This window comes from Gouania willdenowi, chromosome 10 (assembly GCF_900634775.1).
Source record: "Gouania willdenowi chromosome 10, fGouWil2.1, whole genome shotgun sequence".
NCBI classification, from domain to species: Eukaryota; Metazoa; Chordata; class Actinopteri; order Blenniiformes; family Gobiesocidae; genus Gouania; species Gouania willdenowi.
Window position 1 is genome coordinate 32816211 of NC_041053.1, and position 25707 is coordinate 32841917.

At 37.8% G+C, this 25707-nt stretch overlaps 1 protein-coding gene across 6 annotated transcripts in view; it reads right to left on the bottom strand.

Moving 5' to 3' along the window:
- Positions 1-25707, bottom strand: part of atp8a1 (ATPase phospholipid transporting 8A1) — a 143665-nt gene that overhangs the window by 114275 nt on the left and 3683 nt on the right. For 5 of the 6 annotated variants that reach the window (XM_028458997.1, XM_028459000.1, XM_028458995.1 and 2 more), the window contains exons 1-2: positions 14266-14451; positions 4232-4346 (exon numbers count right to left, since the gene is read on the bottom strand). In XM_028458997.1, coding sequence (XP_028314798.1) covers positions 4232-4346; positions 14266-14329 — 179 coding nt within the window. In that variant the 5' untranslated portion in view covers positions 14330-14451. Of the gene's footprint in view, positions 1-4231; positions 4347-14265; positions 14452-25707 lie in introns of those variants that run through there. The other variant, XM_028458999.1, reaches the window with a different exon arrangement.

The following is a 25707-nucleotide window of genomic DNA, read 5'->3' on the forward strand; positions in this document are numbered from 1 at the left end:
TTCAGTCATCCTGAAACAAACAAATCAAAAGCTTATCCATCAAAGTAAAGCTAATGGAATAGTTCAAAGAGTTTCTGAGAAATCTATGTTTATGTATGATTCTTTTGAAATGCAAAAAAATACCTAACTAGTCTTTTACTATGGTCTACTGCCGGTGGTCATTCATATACATTAATGTATATACAGTAAGTCCCTCCTACGTCCTATAGACCCCTATACAAATGGAAATGATTGCCGAGTGCACCCAGCCAATAGGCTTCAACTTCCTGTTTTTGAGACCGTCAATCAAAGTGAATGCGGAACTGTGCACGGAAACAAGGCAGCGCGTCACAACAGCAAACAGGTAAATATGATCGATGACCCATAGACATACAGTATATCAATGCAACCCGATGCGACCTTGTTATGTTCCGCGATGCGCATGCAGAAAAGTAGAGGTGTGGCTTCTGGTAGATTGGCAGAAGCAGGGAGAGGAGGTGGAGTGGTTTAGGGCGGGACATCGAGACGTTTCCCAGAAACTTCGGTCAACAGCTTTAAGATTCCTTTACTGAGGTTGTAAAAACCTATTTTTTTTAATCTTGTATCTATATTTTTATCAATAATTCACCTTCATTTAATAATTTAATTTAATCATTTAATAATTACATCATCCAAAATTATGATTTCCCAGCATGCTTTGTAGTGTTTTCCAAAGAGGTATTAACATTGATAGAGGTTAAATCCTTTCAGATTTGTGGTCCATTACAAATTACATTCATTTTGAAATTAAGTTTCATATTTGCAAATATCCAACACATTTTTTTTGGTGTCACCAGAATTACAAAAACAAAACTAGGAGTCAGTGCTTGCATTTAAAACTTTAAGGCACATGTATAAATGTATATATTTATCCTTTATATTTATTATGATTATTGTTTCTGGTGTGTTTTTTGTTCTTTGCACCGACTGCCAAGTTAAATTCCTTGTACTGTCTTTAATCATCGCACTAGACCTTTGGAAGAATATGAGAAGGAATTCTCTGCATGTTTTGTGAAACCTACACCAGTAGATTGAGCGCAAACTTACCAGAGCAGATTCTAGAGGGAGTTTTTTCTAAACTTTTTGGTATTAAAAGCATTTGTTTAAAGGTGTTGTTTCCACTACATATTCTCCCAGTAGATCCAAAGATATAAAAGCTTTTTTTGATCTAATTAATTCAGCCTTTTTTAATTTCTGTGAAGTAAATTTTCATATATTTCTCATGTTTGTGAAATAAAATGACAGTAAACATTCATGCATGTCATACCAGACTTCTTTTAATTTGATTCTTTCCAAAATCAGAGCAACATACAGCTTGTTAATGCATGACTATACTTTACATTAGAATTCCAATGAGGTGAGCAGATCATCCACATATTACCAGCACTGCAGCAACGCCACTACAACAATTCTGGTGCACTGAATTGACAGTAGAACATGCTATTATTAACATCTTTGCTCTTTTCTGTGCTATCATTTACATAAATACAAAATTTGACTTAAAGAAAAGGTTTTTTTTTTTTTTTTTTTTCAATGTCAAAGTATTCTATTTGAAACCAAAGTCTGCAAGATTATGGCCAAAATGATAATCAATAATATTTTGATCAATACTGTAATCACAATTATAGTCACAATTATTTATCATGTTAGAAAAGAAAATCTCTGTTTTTATTGCTCTACTTTTAAACAAATAACATGTCTACAGTTTTCGGTGCAAAACGTAGCTTTAAATAAGAATTATAATAAAAAAAAAATATTTAAAATATGAATCCAAGAATTTAAAATGTACCAAACACATTAGTAGAGTGCAGAGCCCGTATTTTAAATGTAAATATTGCCGACGATCAGATGAATTTAATCGTGGCAACCAAAATCGTGATCATGATTAAAATTTGATTAATTGTGCAGCTGAAATATACCTTGTATGTATTTGTAAGCGATTTATTCACGTGCTTTCATGTAGCACAACAGCTGATGCATTGAATCTATTTGGTAATGTACACAAATATTGATGAGAAATATGTTAAGGATAAAAAAACAGCCAAATATTGTCAATTTTGGACAAAAAATAACAATAGTTAACACTGATTTATCTACGTGTGTATTTCTTTTCAAGTGCTCCTCGTTTTTCCACACAAGCCGCAAAGCATTTCATGGACACTCAGCACTAAAATGGTTTGCACAGCCACTCCCATCTGACCTAGGATAAGCTGTCAACATGTCAGCGATTAATCACCTTTACATTACAGCTTGATCTGTTAGCAACTGGTGCAGCTGAATAAACACTCTGCAGCATCCCTCACACATAATAGGACAACCGTGGTCCTGTGCATGTGCATCTGAATTAGGGATGTCCCGATACAACTTTTTCACTTCCGAGACAATACCAATATTGCAGCCTTGAGTATTGTTCGATACTGATATCAATCTGATACGGTATAAGCAAGAATCATACATACTTTTACTATTTATTTTGCAGTGTGGAATGTTATTATAAACCAATAGATTATATATAATTAACCTTTAAGAATAAGAATATTCTATGATTGAATGAAAGAAATAAAAAAGTAAAATAGAAGATATTGAAAAAATAAATCCAAAGAACCAATATATATTATTTCGGAGGTTTTAGATGCAGTCCGATAAAATTCGATATTCGGGGACATTAAATGCAGTGAGTGAAAAGTGAGGGTTTAAGGTAGGGGTATCCCGATCCGACATTGATATCAGATATCGGTCCGATATCAGCCAGAAAATGAATATCGGTTTTTATTGGACTGCATCTAAAATCACCGATATAAGCGCTCCAATAAAATGTTCAGCTCCAGCACTTCTATCCATAGGTGACTGTGGTTCACACTCCAACAACTATGACTATTGTTCTCTGTTTGAGTAACATCACTTGGTCAAGCCTTTTCTAACATTCCACACTACAAAATAAGTAATAAACGTATGTATGATTCGTGCTGATATTGTATCGGATCAATATCGGTATTGGCCGATAGGTAAGGCTGCAATATCGGTGTCATATCGGAAGTGAAAAAGTTGTATTGGGACATCCGTAGTTTTTGGCCTGTTAAGTATTATTTTCACTGTGGTACGAGCTCTGCTACACAATGAATGGTAAACAATAAGGGTGTAAAAAAATAACATCATGTAACCGTGGCCACTCATTATTCATATACTGCACAAACGCTAGAAACCATGTGGGTGGGGCCTGAACTGTGTTCGCGGTTCAACCCATTATGAAAACAGGGCTTGTAAAAAAAAAAAAAAAATAATAGAAATTGCTGATTAAATGTTTCCATGTACCCAGCAAACTGTCACGTACCAGCAACCCTGGTTGAGAAACAATTATTTAACAATGGAAATAATGCTCAGCTCAGATGTCTTGTTGTTTGATTTAGTAATTAATAATTAATTACTCATCTTTCCTGATGTAACAGCAGTTCATCCGCACCATGGTCTTAGATAATTTAGGGAAGTGATCAGAAAATATGGCATAGGGATTTTAAGGGTCTATGCAAGTCAAATGAACTTGGTATGGAAGCTTGGCCTTTCACACTAGAGTGGAATATTGAAATATTTCAGATCGTAGAGTTAGTGTGAAAAACAGCACAGCAAAATTTCATGTTACCAGATTTTAACCTGTTTATGGAGCTTAGCAAAGGTCTTGTGCCTGTTTTGTACATTTTACAGTTTCTGTTTTTATTGTGTATTTCACTCAATAAACAATATTCCATGTTATGCAGTAGTATTGTGCCCATTGACCCAGTATTAAATTATCAAAGCAAGCAAAAAAAAATCAATAAACAAGGTGAAATTAGCATCCTTTTTTCCAGTTGGGCAAATCAAAAAACACCAACCGCACCAAAAGGGGGGATAGTCTGCAAAGCCCATGCAGCTTGTGGCTGTAATGTGCCATGTCAGTGCATGACACTGACCTAAAAAAAAATGGATTGACAGTATATGCACACTTGCATTCATAGGCTGTTTTATTCAGTGTTCCCGAACAATTTATTCCAGCATCTCAGTCATTGCAAGCTGCTTATGCAGCAGATACGCTACCAGTAATATTACTTGACAGAGGGCAGCGTGACCAACCATCTTGACCTTTATTGCTAAAAGCAGGTAACCCCTGCACAAAGGGCAACAGAAAGAAAATGGCAGTCTACGGTAACGCAGTGCTGGGGGGAGAATAAATCTTTCTTACCTGACACGATTGCAGCAAAACTTTGTGAACTGCACCCGGTTGAGGTATATTAGTCGGGCATCTTCTTGATCAGCCAAAGACGTCTTTAGTGCTGTATCCTCTGTCTTTTCATAACCTGCGACATGAGAGAATATTCATTTTGAGTTTCAAAGAAAAGGAAAATCTTCTGAAGATAGTGGAGACCAGAGTTCACAGTAAACATGGTGATGCTGCTTTTAGTTGTTATGCTGCAAAGAAGTGGAACAAACTGCCAGCAGAGCTGAAGTCAGCATCCAATGTGAACATTTTTAAATCAAAGTTTAAAGGCATGATGTTGATGTAATGTGTTTGTTGATGATTTGAATTGATTTTACTGATGATTTTAAATGTTCTTATTGATTTTAAACAATTGAATGTTTTATCATGCAAAGCACAATGAGTTGCCTTGAGTATGAAATGCGCTATACAAATAAATTTGCCTTGCCTTGCCTTGAAGAACTTAAAAAAAAAAAATGGAATCTCCGAAATCTCTGAAATGTGTAGACGCACGTTTTACGAATCAAATGACCACATGTTGATATTCTACTGTACGTGGCCACTTGCTTAAAATGCTTTCAGAACTTTCAGCGCTGGCGAATAAACAGATATTTAGCCTCAGTATGCTTCAGGATTTGGTCGTAGGTTCGAAATACATCTTGGGAAACTTGGAAGTATACTTCAATAGGAACGGTCATCATTCTTATCATACTTAATGTGTATAGACTGTCTACTATATACTATGAGTTTGTTGTGTAAAGTACATGAGTGTGACAATTCGAACACAGCCAATGCTTTAACAGTAGACCATTAGCCTTGTCACTAAGAACAAACTTCTTAGTACTACTTCTGTTCATTCAGTTCAATAAGGGAACAACCTTTACCGGTAAGTTACATAACAAAAGCAAGCTCTGATGAACCGCATTACTTGGTATTTAAATTGTCAAATGCAAAGAAAACTGTAGGAAACTACCGTAGTATTTGCAGACAACTTGCTGTGTGTGCAAACACACAAAACAAATAATGGCAAGGCAAAGCAAAATGTCACGCACAAGGCAACTCAATGTGCTTTACATGATCAAAAGGTGCAACAGAAAACGTTCAACAGTAAAATCAGCAGCAAAAACCTTTCAAATCAACAACAAACCCATTACATCAGCAACAACATGACCAAAAATCTCCCTCTCAGTCATACGCAGTAGAGAAAAAGAGTTCAACAAGCTCAACAAGCCAAAGTTAATGTTCTAAAGTCAGACTGATTAACAAAACATTACCTAGTTTCTGAAAATGTTTACCCTATTACAATTATTTAGTCATTATTGGTTGTGCACTTGTATTTAATCCCTATTCAAATAACAGTCTTTTATTTAACTATGTACATTTTCTTTCTTTTCTTCATTTTCTATGTTTTAGTGTTTCTTCTTTCCATTCAATATTCTGGAGTATCTGTAAAAAAAATATGATTATTTCATATTTTGACAATAATCAAAGATTACATATTAACGCTTTTAAGTGCAGGATTAGTGGGAACAAAAATACAATGCACTAAACATTAACAATATATAGTAGTAACTACATATCAGTTTATTTCAAACGGACATCTATGTGGGAGCATTTTTAAGCTGAGTCTCTCTCTTTGAGTGTTCAAAACTGTTTCTGCACAAATACAGGACTCCTCTGCACCCACCATGCTCAAGTAGGACGATGTGTTGGATCAAACAGTGCTAAAAATTGCTAAGGACACTTGTGAAAGGAAAATACTTGTGAAATGAAATGAAATGGATTTTGTGGTGGGGGTTGGGGGGTTGAAGAGAAGCATTTTCTTCATCTTACAATGCCTCCACAAGGAGACTAAAAAGGCAAACACAAGTTTAGCACAGCTACAGCGTTAGCATGCGTGCTGTTCCTGCTGGGGACTGCATGCTGGTGGTGCTGAGTCATGCAAAAAAAAGGGATGCTGTGGGAAGAGCTCAAGCTTAGAGCTTGTGGCTGCTTAATGCCAAACAAGCTTGGTATTGAAGAATCCCAAAAAGTCTCTCTTTTTGGGGCAGTTTTAATAAAAGACAAATATCTATTCATTAGCAGAATTTGCTAAATGGAACAATTTGCATAATAATTCCATAATTATTACGGGCAAATTTCCTGAAACAAAGTTGTCTGAATAAATGAAGCCATAACATATTATTCAAAAAGAAGACAAAAAGAATTTGCTGGAATTATTATGTGGAAGTAAAGGACACATCAAAGCAATCAGCAGACACCTCTGAAGAAGACTGGCAGTTGACAGTCAAAACATGTCAGGAGATCAAAGCAAATTTCCTGAAAAAAGTTGTCTGAATAAATGAAGCTGTAACATAATATTCAAAAAGAAGACAAAAATAACTTGCTGGAATTATTACACGGAAGTCAAAGACACATCAAAGCCATCAGCAGACACCTCTGAAGAAGACTGGCAGTTGACAGTCAAAACATGTCAGGAGATCAAAGCAAATTTCCTGAAAAAAAGTTGTCTGAATAAATTAAACCTCAACATAATATGGAACAGTTTGACTTTAATATTGCAATGCATGAGACGTCATTAAAATAATTTCAGGTGTAACTCACAAATACAGCCTTAGAAAAGCTATGTATATTAGTCATGTCATTAAAAAAAAAAACTCCTAAAACCTGATATTTTAGCAGGAAAAAAAAAAAAGATGTGTCCTCAGACCACTCGGAGGTCAGATAAGGATCTAAGTTTTAAAAAAAGAAATGTGACATAAAAAGATCACATTTCCATGTCGTTGCGCTTTAATTGAAACGTCAACATAAGAGTCTTTGGTGCTGCCAAATGGAGCCTACAATAAAACTCTTCAGTCAACCATATTTCCAGACTCTCAGGTTGCATGTATGTGAACCATGTAGTGGTAGTAGTGTATGTGAGGTGGGCAAAAATAGCTTCTACAATGGCATACATAGTAAACCCTAGAGTGGAAAGAAGTGACTCAGAGGCACCAGGGGGGACGACTTTGACTTTCTCAAACATCAACACTGACAGAAACGACCAAGTGCAGAGTCAGGAGGTCTTGTCACCAAAAGCCTTTTGCGACGTGGCCTGATTGAAACCTACACCCTCAGCTTCTATCCCGGGTAAGTAAGATGGACGGTGATCAAAGCCGCACGTCTTCCCGCTTTCACCACTCTTTTATCTTCCCTCTCTATTCTCATCTTACTCTGATAACTTTCTCACTCTGATTACTCAAACTTTGAATCTTGAATTACAGCTCCTGTTATTTTAATGATCGGCTTGACTAAGCTCAAAGGATTAGTCGGCAGTAACTGCCACACTACAGCGCTCACAGCTTCCCTTCTTGGAGTGTGCCATTGGGGCTAAAAATACACTGCTTTTTTCATATTTTGGTCACTAGAGAAACATGTGTAGGGAATTCAAGTCATTATGGAAGACAACAGAGTACCCTTGGTAGTGTAAAGAAACTGAGTTAGTGGCAGAACAACTGAATGTACGGACACAACAATGTAACTTTATGAGTGGTACCAAGTCAACGGCAAGGGGCTCCAAACAATAGGTCGATGAAAGGACTTCCAGCTGTCTGTCATTTTCGTCACTTTCACTGCTTTCCTCACATTCCATTACTAATTCCCCTTTGGAATCTGACAAATAAATGAAACCATGCTTTTATCTATCAGACAGACAAGTTTCCCAGGTGTATTTAGTAAGTTTACAATTGTAAATGAAGCAGAAGAATAAACGATCCATCCATCCATTTTCTGACCCGCTTGTTCCGTTTATTTTAGGGTTGCAGGGGTTTGCTGGTGCCTATCTCCAGCTCTCATTGGGCGTTAGGCAGGGGTACACCCTTGACAGGGCGTCAGTCCACCGCAGGGCAGAATGAACCGAATAAAAAAAATAAAGAATAAACCATCTTTCCTGTTAATACATGGTGCATTTGCCTATAAGCTTAACCTCTAAGAAAGAACAATTTATGTATGATAATGAATAATATAACACAGATTGATTTATTCCTTGTGTTTGTTGAAAAAGAAGAGGACGTTGGGGGAAAAAAAACGCATATTAAATCAATATCGCAATACAGAGGAAATTGGAATATTTTCCAAAATCGTTCAGCCTTAGTCAATAGACGATGTATCGGTCGATAAATGAAATAAAAACACTGATATACACATGATATCGTACATAAACACAAATTCTTATAATACCCAAAACATGATTCAAGACAAACAAGCAGAACATCTAATACATTAAAATAAGGAACTTTAAAGTAACACCGTCAACATAAGGACTGTAAACCCACTAATTAATAAGAAAAGGCAAAGTTGTGCAATGACACCCAAGCATTACATATCCCGGTACTATATATAATTCAAAGGAGCAGGTCCAGCTTCCCATTGAGCAACCTCTGTGCAACTTCTTTATAAAAGACTTGCCCTGTTAGCCAAATTACTATCATGTAAAAAAAGTGAGTTCCGGTCCAGCTTTATGTATTCGCTTCATTTATCAAAAATTAAAGCTGATTTGCAGCCCAAGGCTCATCTGGTAACATCTGGTTGGCAGGTAGTTTGCGGTGAAAGATGATGCAGCGTAAAGGTGAAGGAAAGGACATTCACTCTGAGCTGAGCTGCCTCAGGAGGAATGGAGTAACCCGAGGACAGAGACCGTTAGACTAGAAGATCCTAATGTTTGTCTTCCTGCTCAAAAGAGTTACTTCCACTTTTAATAATAACAGAAGAGGGGTTGGTTTATTGCACAATGACTTCACAGCCAGCCTGGCTCCGGTTGTTTTTGATTACGTCTCAAGTTGACGTGTATGCAGTTTTTTTTTGTTTTTTTTTGGGGTTTTTCAAAATGCAGACTTTTCCTATTATGTAGCAACATGTTTTTTTTCCATCCAAGCTGGCACAGAAATGATTGACAACAACATCCTTTTTGATGCTATAAAGAGGGAAATCTCTGATGCAAATAAAGACGTTTAAGCAGCTTGGATAATCAAGGAATTTGTGTCTTCCTTTTTAAATAGGCCCTCATAACCAGTGGTCATGTCTAATATCAGGGTTCAGATGCTGGCTGAGCTGTGATTGATGCTGTGTCTTCGTGTTGTGAATGAGTCTCCACAGTGGGAGCATGGATGCTGGGGTGGGCTAGTTGCTGCAATGCACCAGTTGCAGCTGAGCAGCCCTGCAGAACCTGGCCCAACACCAACAGTACGAATATAATAACACCTTAGTTACAAACTCTTTAAACAAAAGCTTTTTCTGGAGGTTTCCATGTTTGCTTTACAAAGTATCAAACAATCTGTCCTCTAATTATACTGCAAGTCCAAACCTGAGAATAGCTTAACATAAAACAATCAGCACTAGAGAACCAGAGCCTGTTTCAGACAGTATCAGCTGCAGTACAGGAGTCGCAGGGAACGGTCCTGGCTTGGTTTCTATTTATTTACCCTGTACATTGCAGACTTCTCATAGCACACGCCCACCTGTCACCTGCAGAAGTTTTCTGACGACTGCAATTGTCAGCCTCATCCAGCATTGGGATGACTGGGAGTAAAGAGAAGCCAGATCTAAATCAACGTAGTAAAGACTAAAGAGCTGAACTTATGAGTACCTGGGTGTTCACTGTTCATCTTATCTGTAAACAGGACTGGACAGTAGGGGTGTGCATCGCACGCATGAATGGTATCGTATCGCCAGATTCATGGTTTGCATGTCATGATACAATATGTCCCAATACTAAACAAAACGACAGAGGTTCTCAACTGGTCCCACCCTGGGACCCACATTTTGCCACGGACATTAAATCGCGACCCACTTTTTTTCTTTTTTCTTTTTTTAATTCAACCACCAAAATTTAGTTTTTCAAAAATAGCTGTTAAACACACACATATAATCTTTTTTTAAACATAAATCTATATATTTTCCTGTGCAACATGCATTTCACACCATGCATGTCAAAAGAAAAGTTTCTTTCAAAATAAAATACAAGTCCAACATGTGAGACATTAAGCATATATTTATTTTTGACCAGCTGTCCGCGACCCACCCAATACAGGTCCACGACCCACTTTTGGGTCCCGAACCACCAGTTGAGAACTACTGCAATATGATATACATCGCGATACCAATAATTACTAATGTCACCTTTACAAGTACAAAATGGTCTGAAATCCAATTTAAGTTTTGGTTTTTTTAACTTGCAAGAACAGGTAAATGGTAACCAACTGTAATTCAAGTACCAATATCAAAAACAAGTGGTATGTTTATCAAACTGTCAGATTACATGTTTCAAAAAAGTGAAACTTTTGCTTCTACAACAGATTCTGCTTCTGTTAAGGTCTTATCTTCTAAAAAAACCTCTATAAAAGTGCTCAAGAACTTTTTATTCCAAATTTCACAGTACCTTATGTTGTTTTTCATGTTGTTGGGAGGGGCATATGCAATTTTGTTGTACTTAAAGGATGTACTTTGTTGACAATAAAGGATTCTATTCTATGTTTAATGAAAATAAAGTTCAATAAACTTCCAAGCTAAAACGCATTGAGGAGTGAGGTAGTTTAACACGTTCTAATGTGGTTCACCGACACCGAGTGACTGGGCGTTTACAAGCTATGCATATGTTAAAACAATTAAAACAATTTTTTGTTAACAAACATTTCCTGGATTGATACAATAACCGTGCGAAACATCGCAATATATCGCCAAATTGATTTTTTCTTACATCTTTAAGCGCTGTGATTGGTCCACTTCAAACCTCAGCCCCAGTTTCTGCCTTTTCCAGTCACACCACCATGGTTCAACTTTTTGCAGAGCGATACGAAACTTTTTTCTACAGTGGATTGAGTCAAAGAGAGAACCTAGACGGACTAAAAGTGCCAGAGTTTTATTATTTCCTTTAATGGCTGCAGCACCTGAAGTACCGCCAAACGGAGTCAATCGCAGAGAAATGTGTGTGTTTACTATTATTATCGCTACTCTGCCTCGTCTCTGTACCTACAGTGTGTTTGTGTGTGTGTTTCATTAACAGTAAACAATGACTGACGCAGCAGACATATGACGTTACATTTAAAGCGATCTTTACAGCACTGTCCCGCTCCCAACTCGTCGCTTCCCGGGGCCACAGACCAGGTTACCTTGCTGCTCTTTCTGCGCTCTACGGCGGAGTCGGGGTCCCCTCACCCGCGGCGTGACTGTTGACCGGACCAGTCGACAGTATGCTCGATACACTTTTATACTTAGCTTACAAGTTGCCTATGTTTATATTGAAAAATAAAGTGCACATTTTGAAACCGTTGTTGTGTCGGTACTGTAAGTAATAATCCAGAAATAAATTACATTTTAAGATGCTGAAAAAACATAAAACATTGTTTTTTGTGACCGGAAGATACACAAGGGCTTTTTGCTCATTTGTAACAACACACAGCCACAACCCCCAAGCGGCTTGGCGGCCAATGGCATAGCAAGGTGTTCCCTCTACGCAGAAGTACAGAGGGCCAACCTCCTCATGTTGACGGCATGCCCCCAGCGTAAGTCCTCACACTAAACCATATATCAGCCTTTACTGGACACATAACATAATTGCACTCTATAATGTAGTGGTCTGTTGGGAAAACAGCCTATGGACGCGGCTGGTCGAATTCTTCAGAAGCCCAGCTCTGTCCTGGTATGCCCTCTCAGTTCAGCGGAGAAGGTGGGAGAGTGAAGGACGTTAGCTTGGCTAACATCCATGATGGACAAAGACTGCCATCCTCTGCGGAACACTCGGACAGAACTGGAAAGCTCTCTTAACGACCGACTACTCAATCCAAAGTGTGTGAAGGAGTTCTACCACAAATCATTTCTTCCTGCTGCCGTCAGACTCCACAACAAACAGGACCCCCCCACCATTGAGCACACACACACAGCTCTCCTTTCCATAATCAGAACTGCTGAAACTTTTAAATAGTAGGACTGTATGTATGTTATAATGTATTTATATTTGTGTTCATGTAATTATTGTAAATACGTGGCAACATGTTGTTTTTGCTTTGGATATACAAATATTAGTATTATTTTTATTATCATTATTCTACCTTCATCATTTGTTTCATTCTCAATGTGTTTTTCTTTGATTCTTCTTGCTGCTGTAACAACCCAAATATTTTACAACTATGGGATGAATAAAGGTGGGTCATATTTTATCTTACACTAATGAACCAAACCTTGTTCTAGAGTCAGGTTTTCACTACAGCTCCTATTCTTGCACACCTGATCCGCTTAAAGGATACATGATAAACGCTTTAATTGGATCTAAGAACAAGAGGAGCAACAGCCTGAGATTATAGTCAGCTAGGCTGGAGAGGTAGTAATAGAAACACTTGTCCTATACTGTAGGGCCATCACACTAATCTGAATAAAGTCAATACAGTCAGATGTGGACCATTATCAGTAGATATTAGCATCAACATGATTAAAATGGTTTCAGGGCCAGGAAAGAGTAACTCTGGGAACAAAGTTCACTCTTTCTAGCCTGGTAGTTACTAGCCAGCAGTTGGAGCATGAGGTATTGGGGAACATCATTGAACTACTGTACATCTGCAGAAGTAGCTTTCGTAGGTTCTCCCTGCATCTCAATGTAAAATTTGTTTCTGAGTAATATGTTAAGGTTTCATTTATCCAGACAACTGTTCCTTTGGAAATCCACTTTGATCTCCTGACACATTTCGAATGACAATAAAGGTAAAGTAAAGAGAAAGAAATAAAGGAAACTTTAAAGGAAACATCAAAGCCATCAGCAGACGCTTCCGACGAAGACTGGCAGTTGCCAGTTGAAACATGTAAGAAGTTCAAAGTGGATTTCCTAAGAAACAGTTGTCTGAATAAATGAAACCTTAACATATTTATCAAAAAAAGAAGACAAAAAGATTCTTGCTGGAATTCATTTCTGAGGTTTCCACCAGATAATAAGGACACTTTATTAAGCCACTGCAACCCATGCCTTTGAGAGAACATCCCTCTTTAGTTATTATATTTCAACATTTTTATTATACTTTAATATCATATTGTTCCTTAAATAAACATATGACACCTCTCTGGCCCAGACTTCATAAAAAGACGGCACAAAAATGAAACTAAGTGGCTGGTCACTGTTATAGTTGATAATCTGTAGCCTTTTTTTTTTTTTAAGTCACTAATTAAACCCGTATTTTGCCCACACTGATTGACCACATAAGAACGATAATGGAGGCATTGAAGTAGATCGTAAGAGAGAGTGACAAGGAGCTGAATAAATCTCAGTTAAAGTAGGGACTAGTAGCACCGATCTCTAAAGAAAAAGCCTCCAGAGGTAGGATCAATGCCACCAAGAGTCGTAATGAGTTTGGATACAGGCCAGATGTCAAGATTATTGCTTGTGTCAGCCAACAGGCAAACAAGTAGAGTAACAGACCCAAGGGGGCACATCATTTCGAGAGGGCAACCCACTGGGAAAAATTGTGCCTGGAAAGAGTTCACCAACACATGCTGACTGACTTTTGACCGTCAAAAAACGAGCATTTGTTCATACACCTTGTATTAATTAGACGGTAAAACGATGCCAAAAGTTAAGAACACCTGAAAGCTTCTAAGAAAGAAAAAGATTGGTACAAAAAAATGATTACATACCTCTTACTGATTAATGTTATATTGGGTGGTAATGTATAACTTAGTGTCAGGCAGAAGCATCAGGGGTGGAAAATTATGACTGCCATGACTGTCAGCACATGTAAGATTAAATGCATATAACGGCAGTAATGACAGAAATAATAACAGCCTTACTGTCCAAATAAAGAGGCAGAACTCTCAGGGACAGAAACACACACACACACACACACACACAACTGGTCATCAAGAATTTTGAATCACCTCAGCAATTACTAATTCTACAACACACAGCATCTTAAATGTAATATTCATGATCTAAAAAAAACATTTAATAAGAAAATTGCATCACTGGCTCAATTTCTAAATGACTTTGCATCAGCACCTACTATGACTTTGATCGGAAAGTGATGATCCAACTGGACCCATGGCGAATTCCTCTGAAGGGTCCATTGGTCGATCCGAAAAGGTTGAACAACAACATAAAAGTATAGCTTTTAGGTTAATCCAAGAACAGATCCAGGCAGAGTGCACTGTATAGCTGTTGAGCTCCAGTCCATAGCAAGCACTAATGAGCCGGAGACTTGTCGGCTGGTCAATAAAGTGTAGATGAGCAGGCACGTGACCCGACCAAAGCCATGCAGGCTCCCACACGGTTTAGTCACTGATGCCAGTATAGGTGGGGGCAGGAAGCTCAAGGGCTCCTGACATTGATCTGACACAAGCAAATGAACAATGGCAAAAACTGAGCCAAGAAGCTGAGTAAGGGGAAAAAACTGCAATAAAACAGAACTTTAAGGCAGATACTGTAAAACTAAAGAGTGACAGAAAACTATTGAATGCATGTAAAATAAATAAATGAATAAATAAAAAGTATATGTATCTGCTTATCACCACTAATCAGTTAGCTCCATGACTTATCAATGGTGGATTAAATTTTTCAGTAGAGAGCATCCAGTCTATTCATGAGAATCTGTATCTGAGAGATGAAAAGCTCCTCCTCATCCGTCATCATTTATGAATGAGAGTGGAAAAAAAGCCAGAAGGGAGTTTACCACCTCAATCTAACCAACGGTAACGTCCATAAGTCGCTTATCAGATCACAATGCTGTAACCAGCATTCACAACAACAACAGGGCAGCTGCAAAATTAATCCCCCTCCTCCCCGTTTGGCTTCGTCTGGCTCCTCATAGGCTGAGGCGGCCTACAGTAGGACGGACAGTCCGGGGACAACACGAGCAGCTGGGGCGTGCAGTGACATCACAGGGGCTTTAGCTTAGGGAGGGATCAGCAGTGAAAGAGAAAAACAATTCATTCTGTTTGACTTTATGAATGATATCAGGGAAGGGCATATGTTGAGTGACTCAATGGTTAAAAAGGGAAAAAGATATTTAATGAAATACAGTTTAAAAATCATATAAAGTGTACCTCATACATACAAATGTTTCCCCAAGTAAAATGGTAACCGTTCTTGACTGAAGTTTGAGCAAGTTAATAATAATAATAATAATACATTTAATTTATAATGCACTTTTCATTCCAAGGAATCTCAAAGTGCTACATTTATAAACACAATAAAACTATACAAGATTTAACACTTAAAAGCTTTCCTAAATAAATATGTCTTTAGTTCAGCTTTAAATGACTCTGCACTCCTCTGAGCTCCACAGGGAGGCTATTCCAGAGCCGGTGCGCAACTGAACAAAGGCTCTATCCCCCATGGTTCGGAGTTTAGTGGAGGGGACCTGGAGCAGCCGGCCGCTGGATGATGTAAGGGTGCGGGTAGAGCTTTGAGAGGGATGAGTTCTTGTAGGTATGATGGACCATGGCCGCTGATACATTTATGGGTGCGAAGGAGAGTTTTGTATTGAATACGAAAAGGGACTGGGAGCCAGTGGAGGGCGTATAGAATGAGAGTCATATGCTCATACTTGCAGACTTGCATCCTAATGCAAGTATGCTGCACTGTTCTGAATGTACTGTAGTCTTGGAATGTTTTTGGAGGTGATCCCAGTAAAAAGCCCATTGCAGTAATCCAGTCTGGAGGAGACAAATGCATGGACAAGTTAAGCGCAGATTAACTTGATTGGTCTTTTGTAAAGTATGGAGTGGAGACTTATATGAGCAGGGATCTTTTCTCTATCCAACATCAATACCTGATGTAAAAAAAAAAAATCTTTCAAGTCTTGATGATGTCACCCATTAAGAACGTGATGTTGAAGTTAATTTACTGTACGGATAAAAGCAGAATATGCTAGTCATGCTATTTTTGTTTGCAGTTTTATTTTATATTAACACTATTTCCAATTTGATTAATTTTACTCAATTGCTCAACTTAGAGTATTTTTTTTTATTTTACAGGACTTACAGAAATGCTTCATGCAAGCTTTTTTTAATATTTTTTTATTTAAAGGTTTTGACCTGCTGTAACTCATCCTCATTTAATAAGCCACCAATTCACCATTTTGTGAATGCAACCATGTCGGAAATGAACTGAATAAATAAAAAATAAATAAATAACACAAAAGCAGAATTACAACTCAAATGCTTTTACATACAATGGTGTATTAGGGCCACATTAAAATATAAAGAAATCTGAGTACTACAAGATACTACAAGAAAATGGTCATATATCAAGAATAGTCGTAATTTTATGAGAATAAAGCCCTTAAAACTACCACTTCCAACCAGTTCCTCCTCCACAAAAGAGGCCCTTTGCTCCAAACCAGTCTTGTTCATTTGTCGGGACAAACATCTGCCAAGTCGCTTCAAAGTCCTTAAACTGATGACAGTGTGGTGGTGATGATGGGCCAGTGCAGTGCAGTGCAGTATTCCACAACACAGACAAGATCCTGTTTATTTCATTTTTGGGTCTCAGAAAATTTTGACTTTTTTCTTGAAATATTACGACTTTATTTCCATCATTCCCAGATTTGTATTTTATTTTAATGTGGCCCTAATATGCTGTCGTACCTACATCCTAAATATCAATGTGTAAATTCTACTAAATTGATACGTAGTTTAGTGATGATGTTGCTGGTTGCTCAAAATATGCTCGTATTAGTATTTCAAGGGATCCTCAGTGCTTTGATTGCATCAATATTATTGGTTTATCACTCCTCTTTGTTCACAATTTAAATATTCAAAAGTTGGGGGAGCTCTATACTAAAAAAGAAAAAATAAGTCTGACCCTAATATTTGTTTTACATGTGGGTAATATATTATTCTTGAATCGTTTTCATTCATCTGTTAACATTAAATCTCATCATGTAAATACTAATCCTTGTTATAGGAGCTGTTTTGGTTCAACACTGTTTCCATGTTTTTATCTATACTGTAAGGACAGAGAGGGACTGGTTCTGTGGTGCTGGTTAATGGAAGTTACTGTGGAACACTCATTAAGTTTAGTTGTGACAACTCTAAATACATTTCCCTTCTGACAGGTTTGGTGAGCTCCTTTCCTGTTATGGTAGTGTTTTTTCAAAAGTGTATGCAAACTATCAAAGGAGGAACAGCTTCCCTGTGGCCATCACTGGTTTCTAAGAATAGCTTAAATGCAGAGGAGGAATGACATGCATGTACTTGTATGACAATAAAAATCACTTATAGCTGTGGAATCCAAATTGCTAAGCAATAGCAGGACAAATAAACTTATGTTCATACATTGTACGATGTAGTATGTCTGATTTACAGTAAAAATTCCTGTAGCTTCCTAAACTCCAAGACAGGGTTTGTGTTTGCAACGTCTAGTAAAATATGTTTCATGCTAATGTTGCACCTCCTTGTGATTCAATGCAACCAGTTCAATTAGTTAGAACAAAGAGCACAATGGTAATGCCCTACCCAAAGAGGTCATGCCCACACCTAATCATAGCACTAACACTAGAACACAGTCACAGCAACAGTCTCATGGCAACTGAAAGCTGTCCCATAGTTTGGACGAGTGCACATCACAGCAGACAAATACACCCGGGCAAAAAATGACAAATTCAAAACAAAAAGACCAGTGTTTCAGCATTCCAGACTGTACAATGCCATGAGGAAGCGGATGGAAGATTTAGGGTACTGAGTCACGCACAATGACGCATCTAAAGTGCAGCCTCACAGATGTTCGTAAATAAGATCTCATTTATGAAACATTGCTGATATACAGCGGATGTACAGATTAGTACGGGATGTTCAAAACGTCACCCTATGCGTTAAGGATGGAATGGTGATCATGTTAGCCTGTGATTTAACATGAAAGCAGAGCTAATGTGAAGTGTTTTTATTATGTTGTGATGAACAAGAGGTTCAGATTTTAATGACTGCTTCCAAAGCTGAAAAGGCTCTGGTACAAAAACAGGTTTAGTTGATGGTGTATTAGCTCAACTGGTGATCTGTTTACTTGGTGACACTGGCAGAAGCACCTCCAATCACACTCCAATTACTTCGTGAAAAACGTCAGGGTGATTTGCCGGTTTGGTGGTATTTAAAAGTTTCACAAATAAAGTTTTGGGACCATATCACACATTTCTATGGGATTTTTCCAGTTCAAGAGGTGGCTAAGGGTTTAGCAGTGTCTCGCATGATTTCAGTATAACATCCAGATTTAGTAATTTAACATGTTTGCTACGTTTTCTAGAAGGTTAATAGCCAGTAAAGTATTTTAAATGGGTAAAGATGACGAAATGCAAAGGAAACAGATGAGTGTAAAGTGATGCGGATGTGACCTGGAAAATAAGTTTAAAAAAAAAAAAACTTGAAACGGAATTTGGGAAATTTTTAAACGGCAAATAGAAAAACCCAGATTTGGGCAGGGATGTCCAATACGTGGATCGCAATTAACCTTGTGAACCACGAAATTTTATAAATGACAGAACAATACAGATCACAAATACCAGCAATGGAACCTCAGTAACAATTCAACCTCCAATAAGCAAAAGAAGAATTTTATTGGAACCAGCCTGGTACATTAGCAGCATCTTCAACCCACAACCCCCATTTGTATGGAAGTAGAGTTCATCTTCTACAGAACTAAAGTGGGCTTCACCTACTGAAACACTGTGTTGCACTGATGTTTAGCTACGTGCGGTTTTAAGCCGGCTCTGACAGCTGGACAAGTAGCATCCATTCATAGTTCATGGACACAGGAGGCAACCACTCACAAAGGCTAAACAACAAAGCACTTTGAACCAGCCAGCCTTCTATGGACTGCAATCCTGACAGGGGGTGTCCTGCCTTGTGTCCAGAATGGGCTTCTGCACCTCGTGAACAGGATAAGTATAGAAGAAGATGAATGGATGAACGTGAGACTTCACCTACTGGATAAGAGACACCAAGCCTACTATTGACTGCACAAAGCACTCTTCTTTTTCTATAAATACAACTAATAATTATAATCATAATAATAATAATAACTAACCAAATATCAAACCAGTATCTGTGTCTGCTTTAAACTAACAAGACTCTTGTGCTGTATTTCTCTCTGAGTCAGAGCACACCCATGTTTTCACATCCCTCCCTCATCACAGTGACCTGTCACATGCACTTTGCTTTGCAGTCCAGGAGTAATCATTTAGCTGGTAGAAATAAAGTATAAATGAAGTAAAATAAACCAAAAAAAACATTATAAGACTAGCTGAAGGTTGGCGAAGGAGGCGAAACATGAAGTGGAAAAAAGTAAAGACGAGATGTCCCATGGTGCCACATCAGGTAGAACAGCCTGAGGGGACTCTAAATGACATAGACAGCAGCAAGCCGGACATGGGATTTTGTGGAATGTGGGGATTTAGTGGCACATTATTATCAGACGGTGATCCGTCAGGCACATAAACGGCTCTCCATCCCTTCAGACACTTTCAGTCTCCCTCCTCATGCTGTAACTACTACTGTTCAGCAGACTGAGGCTTAGCTGGTGTTATATGAAATGCTACAGAGAGGAGAATATGATACAGAACATCATCAGAAAGGTAACCATGTAATGCAGTGATGAGCAACTGTTATCACAGCGGGGCCACAAAAATGGGATTGTCTGATCAGAGGGCCACATTATCAACATTGATGCCAGCATTAAGAATAATGACCAATCTGAGCATTAACACAGGGAAAAACAAAGGGTTTGTCATTGTTTGTTGTCTTTGTCTGTATTTTTTCAGAGTTTATAAGTCATTTTGAGTGTTTTTAGTCATTTTGAGTGTTTTTAGTCATTTTGAGAATTTCTGCTGGCATTTTGTGTATTTCATGTGTCATTATATGTGTTTTTGTTTTGTTTTTTTCTTGTGTGTTATATTTGCATTTTGTTTATTGGCAATCTGTGCCTTTTTTTAGTTTTTCAGTATTTTTTGTATTGTACGCGATTGTGTTAGCATTATGTGTTTCTTTAGTGCCATTTTGTGTATGTGTCATTGTTTCGTGAGTTTAGGTGGTGGTTTTGTATGTCCGTTTTTTTTTTTCTTTTTTTTTTTAAGTGTGGATTACGATTCTTTTTTTTTTGTGTATTTTTGGAATCTTTTTTGCATTTTTGTTGTTGCTTTGTATTTCTTTGTTGACATTCTGTGCATTTTGCCGTTATTTTGTGTGTTTTTGGAGTTATTTTGTACATTCTTGAATTACAGTTTTTGGTGGATTTGTCTTGGGATCCGCAACGAATTAGACCGAGGGCCGCATGTGGCCCCTGGGCCGCCAGTTGCCAATGTCTGATGTAATGCTTTTTAAAGGGGACATATCATGCTAAATCCACTTTTTTAGCCCTTAAATGCATTTTGTTGTATATTTAGAGTGTTTAGAAGTACAGAAAAGTTCAAATTAATCTCTTCAGGTGCTCCGTAGATATCTTTATATTCTGTTTTGGTCATATTTTTCAATCTGTTTCAATTTTTTGATTCTCTATTACGTTTTTTGAACAATAACGTCACAGTATTTGCAGCGGAACTGCCAAATTAGTACATCAACTCCAGGTCCAACACTTCGAGCAATCCGCCATTTTTATTTCTCGCATTTATTTTGTAGTCCAAGCTCAAGGATGCCGAAGTTACGAGAGGACAAGTCAAAATGTTCGGTTGTTGGATGTAGTAACCCACACGCTTCATTACACCGTCTCCCAGCATCAGAACCTTTTCAAAGTGCCTGGTTGAGTTTTATTTTTCACGGAAATGTACCAACATCTGTGGGTAAGGTCATTTTTGTGTGCGCAAAGCACTTCAAGGATGACTGCTTCAGCAACCTCCGCCAGTTTAAAGAAGGATTTGCTGAAAGACTTTGTCTGATTGAGGGTTCAATTCCTTCTATCTTTGGAGACGACGAACAGATCACTTCGGTAAGCTGTAAAAAACGCTAAAAAGTGTGATGATAAGACGTCCTTGTCATTGTTTTGTTAGCATTAGCAGTTGCACCGTCTTCATATGTTAGCGCTGTGTGCTCGTTTTAGATCCTTGATGATATGGCCTACGTGATTTAAATTAAGTCTAAAGTTTTCATTAGTCATTTCATTTTGCCGTTTTTGTCTCCGAAAAGACTGTATTAAAATGCATTCCGGGACGTTAGCTCGGCGCTAGCGTTAGCTCACTTGTTAACATCTATATGAAGACGTTGCTCTGCAGGTTCATCTTCATTTTCATCTCGCTCCGCTGGGTCAGACTCTGGCTCGAACATGTAAGGCTGGATGGACAAGTCTTCTGTTGTTGACATTTTGTAAATAACCTCTGAATAAAAAGTTTATGTGCCGCTAAATAATCGTATCTCTTCTATCAAACTACAAAAATGGCCGAACAGGGTGGAGTTGAACCGAGTGTCACCTCTGCAACCTGGAGAGGGGGCGGGGTATGAAGTGTCTCATTTGCATTTAAAGAGACCGCACCAAAACGAGCTGCTCTCAGTAGCACATCAGAAAAGGGGTAGAAAAGGGGCCTGTGGAGCTATAATAATGAGGAATTCAGACCCAAGCATTGCAGTTCCGCTTTATATAGACCACAACTGTATGATTTATATCTAAAAAGGAAGGATTTAAAACCATGATATGTCTCTTTTAAAGTGTATATTGTCCTACCTGCATCTAAATAATGGTTTAATAACAAGTATCACTTTAGCTCAGGCAAGAAAAACTGTGATTGGAAACTTTCGATGGACTCATCCTCACATAAGCTGACCTGTCAACCTCTTACTTCAGGCTCCTAATCCGGATGCTTATATTCATCCATCAGCGGTTTTATAGTTACTAGATCTGGACAGGTTTGAAACACCTTCCCATCATCATGAAAAGATATCACATGGTTCTCAATTCCAAATGTCAAAGATAGGGATTATTTTTGGCTGCACGTTTACATTCAGCTGACAGGGATGTCAGACGTTTCCACGACAGAGTGGAAACAATGTGTGCCCAAGACTGGGGTGTGTGCAGGCGGGGTGGGGGGGGCTGATGGATTAGGTGGTAAGCCTGGCAGAGGGCTGCCCTCTCTAGATGGAAGCCCTTCTGATGCAGTGTGGTGATTAAAATATAAATCTGAACAGGGAGGGGAGGGGGAAGAGGGAATGGGGGGTGCTGAGGATATTAGAAACAGCAAAAAGAAATGCTGAGCACAGGCACCCAGTTGTGCGAAGCAAAAACTCTAGATATGCAGCCATGGGGCAAAAAATTAATTAAATTTGGATGAGTCGCAGCAATAAAGGTCATCAATGGAAGGTCATTAAAATCAGTATTAATAAAAAATAAAAATAAAAAGCTCTGGTAATCAAGAAGTGTTAATAATCCTTAGCTTCAGGAGACGTTAACAGTGTACATTTAGAGCCACAGAGTGAAGAAAGTGAAGAATTCAAATGCTCTTTGTAACCAACAGAGGTGGTGAGAGTGTGACAGCAGTAGCTGCTGCATAATTAATACGTTCACTCTTGAGACTGCAGCAGCCGCATTGGTTGACAGTGGTTTAAAGAGCCTATGTTAGTAGTCAATTATTCAGACATCAAATGCTATGATATTTCCAACCCTTGAATTGGGTAAGCACTAAGCAGGATGCAAAATAGTTTTTAAAACTCTTTTTAGTAAGTCAAGGTAACTCAAACAGGAACTTTCTCATTTAACAGTAAAAGTACACAATAAGATATATTTTATATATATTATAATATATTATTTATATTCTGTGAACAAAGCTCCTCACACTTGGGTCCTGGGACTGCTGATGTATATTTAACTAGGATGTCCAAAAAAATAGGACACAGGCCGACCTCGGCATACTCAAAAAGTACTCAATGTTTTTTGTTTTTTTTTAATCTACCTTTTAACGGCAAAATACAATATAGTAGATAAATAAGTTGTTATTGTCGATAAGGTTAAGACTAACTACAGAAAAGCAGAACAACATTTATTAATCCAGAAATGGAACTTATTTTATCCATAACTTCCTTCTTTCATTTTCAAACCCCTCTCTGAACCTCCATGGAGGTTTTATGTGTCAGTCGGTTTTGTCAAAACAAAGAGACATATTTAATGATTCCGTCACGTGTGTATTAAATTACCGTAATACATGATATTGACTGTTAAGGGCAACTCCTTAGCTTTCAAAAACTGCTGGAATTTCTATGATAGAGCAAAAATTAGCGGAGTTCCCGTCTTTTAAATTAACTGCGCCCAAGCTGCGTTCAGGGTCCCTGGGAAACCCGGGCATTTCCAAGAGTTTTTTTAAATCCGGACGGTCCGGACAAACCGTGAAAAGAGGAAAACATGTTTGGGCAAAACCGGACGTATGGTTGTCTTAATTTAATCAACATAAACACTGTCTGTACTGTTGGCTCTCAGAAACTTGAACCAATCATAACAAAGGTTCACGTGAATACTGAATAGGTCCATGTACCATATAAACCAGGGGTATTCAACTACAGTCCTCGAGGGCCGGATTCCTGAGACTTTAAGATGTGTCCTTGCTCCAACACACCTGAATCAAATGAATGGTTTGTTATCATGCTTCTGCAGAGCTTGATGACAACACATTGGTTTCAATTAATCGCGATTAGTTCATTAATTTTTTTTTAATTTTTTTTATCAATTCCCAGCCCTAAAAATAACGTAAATTGTACTTCATGAAATGCGGAAATAAGTCGTGGAGGGGCTGCAAACAAAACGTTACAACAAACCACCACACCACACCGCTGAGTATGCAGCATTTGAAGCGAGCAATCAAGCTAATGTTAAAGCTAAAGCTTGTGGGAGCAAAAAGCTCAGTCAGTGGAAAGTGATGGAGTTCATGGCTTGGACATAAAAAAACAAGTAATTTTAACATTATTGTGCAGGAGTTTGAACTTCTACGTATACATAAAATACAAAATATGTATGAAACCGACAATATCCAAGCAATAAATGACAGATGTCAGTCACAGGATCTTCACTTTAAATTTTCCTAGATTTTGTGACCAATTTCAATTTAATTACGGGAAATATGTTGTAATTTTATGAAAATTTAAGGATTTTGTAAGAATTTTTAGATTTTCCAACAGTTTAACACTAAAAATGACTGCAATCACACAATATAGGCACCAGGAGAGTTGAGTTTCATTTACACAATAATTCAGGTTTTCTCTGGTATTTTTTACTTTCTCCTGCAGGCCAAATTGGATGCTCCAAAGGGCCGGTTTTGGCCCCTGGGCCATGAGTTTGACATGAGCTCTAAACTTTTCATTTACACTATATTTGAGAAAACTACCTCATGTGCAGTTAAAACAACAAGTTTGTAATGTTTCACGGGTGTTGTTCAACATTTTACAATAAAATAGGGTTGGAACATTAACGGTGTATGCTGTCAGTGATAAAAAAAAAAAATTGAGTTCTGCAAAAATTGGGATCTGGAGGTCAGGTTTTTTTTTTTTTTTTTTTTTTTTTTTTTAAATCAGTGATTGACTGCAACCCTAGTCTGAATATAACGGTGGCGTATCAGTGCAACCCACCCAAAACGAAAACAAAGCTACTCAACAAGTGCTTGTCACCACCTTGTGCGTGTCACAGTCAAACAAAGATAACCTTGAAGTTCTGCACATGACGTAAAAAAAAAAAAAAAGGAAGCAACAAAGGAAGAATTGTTGTTGCTTCAAGACATGCCAACAGTCTACATAACTTCACCTGTAGTTTTCTGTCTGAATCCTGTAAATGTATTTGACTCAGATCGTCTTGTTATGGCATTTTATATTAAAAAATGTACATCTTAATATCTTGTCTCGTATGTAAACAGTTCAACCAACTGCTGGCTGTGGCTGCTCTGATGTGCAATGATCGCTCACAATAACAACTTTAAACATGTCTAAAGTACCGGTAGCTGCAGCACACATCCTTGTTGTGTCTGTATTATTAAATAAAACAAAATCAAAGAACATTTGGAGAAAAGCACAACAAAAATGTCAATAAAGAGGGAAAAACAAAGAAATCAGGAAGGAGCCAATGTAAACACTGCATCGAAATGAACGACTCTGAACATGGCTGCTTCACATGGATTGTTTTCAGGTATAAAATTGTAAAAAGAAAAAAAACTTTAAATGTGTTTTTTAAATAAATATGCTAATATTTTGTTTATCGGTAATACATAATCACATTTTTTTTTTGGCAATGTCCTTTTTTGCCACGTGTCTTCCCGCTTTCACTCTGTACTGTGTACAGGCCCATATGTGTTTATATAGGGGTGTCCCGATCCGATATTAGCCGAATATCGGATATTGGATTCAAATTTCGGAATTTTTTTCTCCTTTTTTTTCCAAATAATTTTTTATTTATTTTATTCAATTGTAGAATGCTGTAGATATTATGTTGAAGGTTAAAATGTATGTAACCAATTGCTTAATAATAAATGGCTCATACCTACTGTTGCTGGCTATTG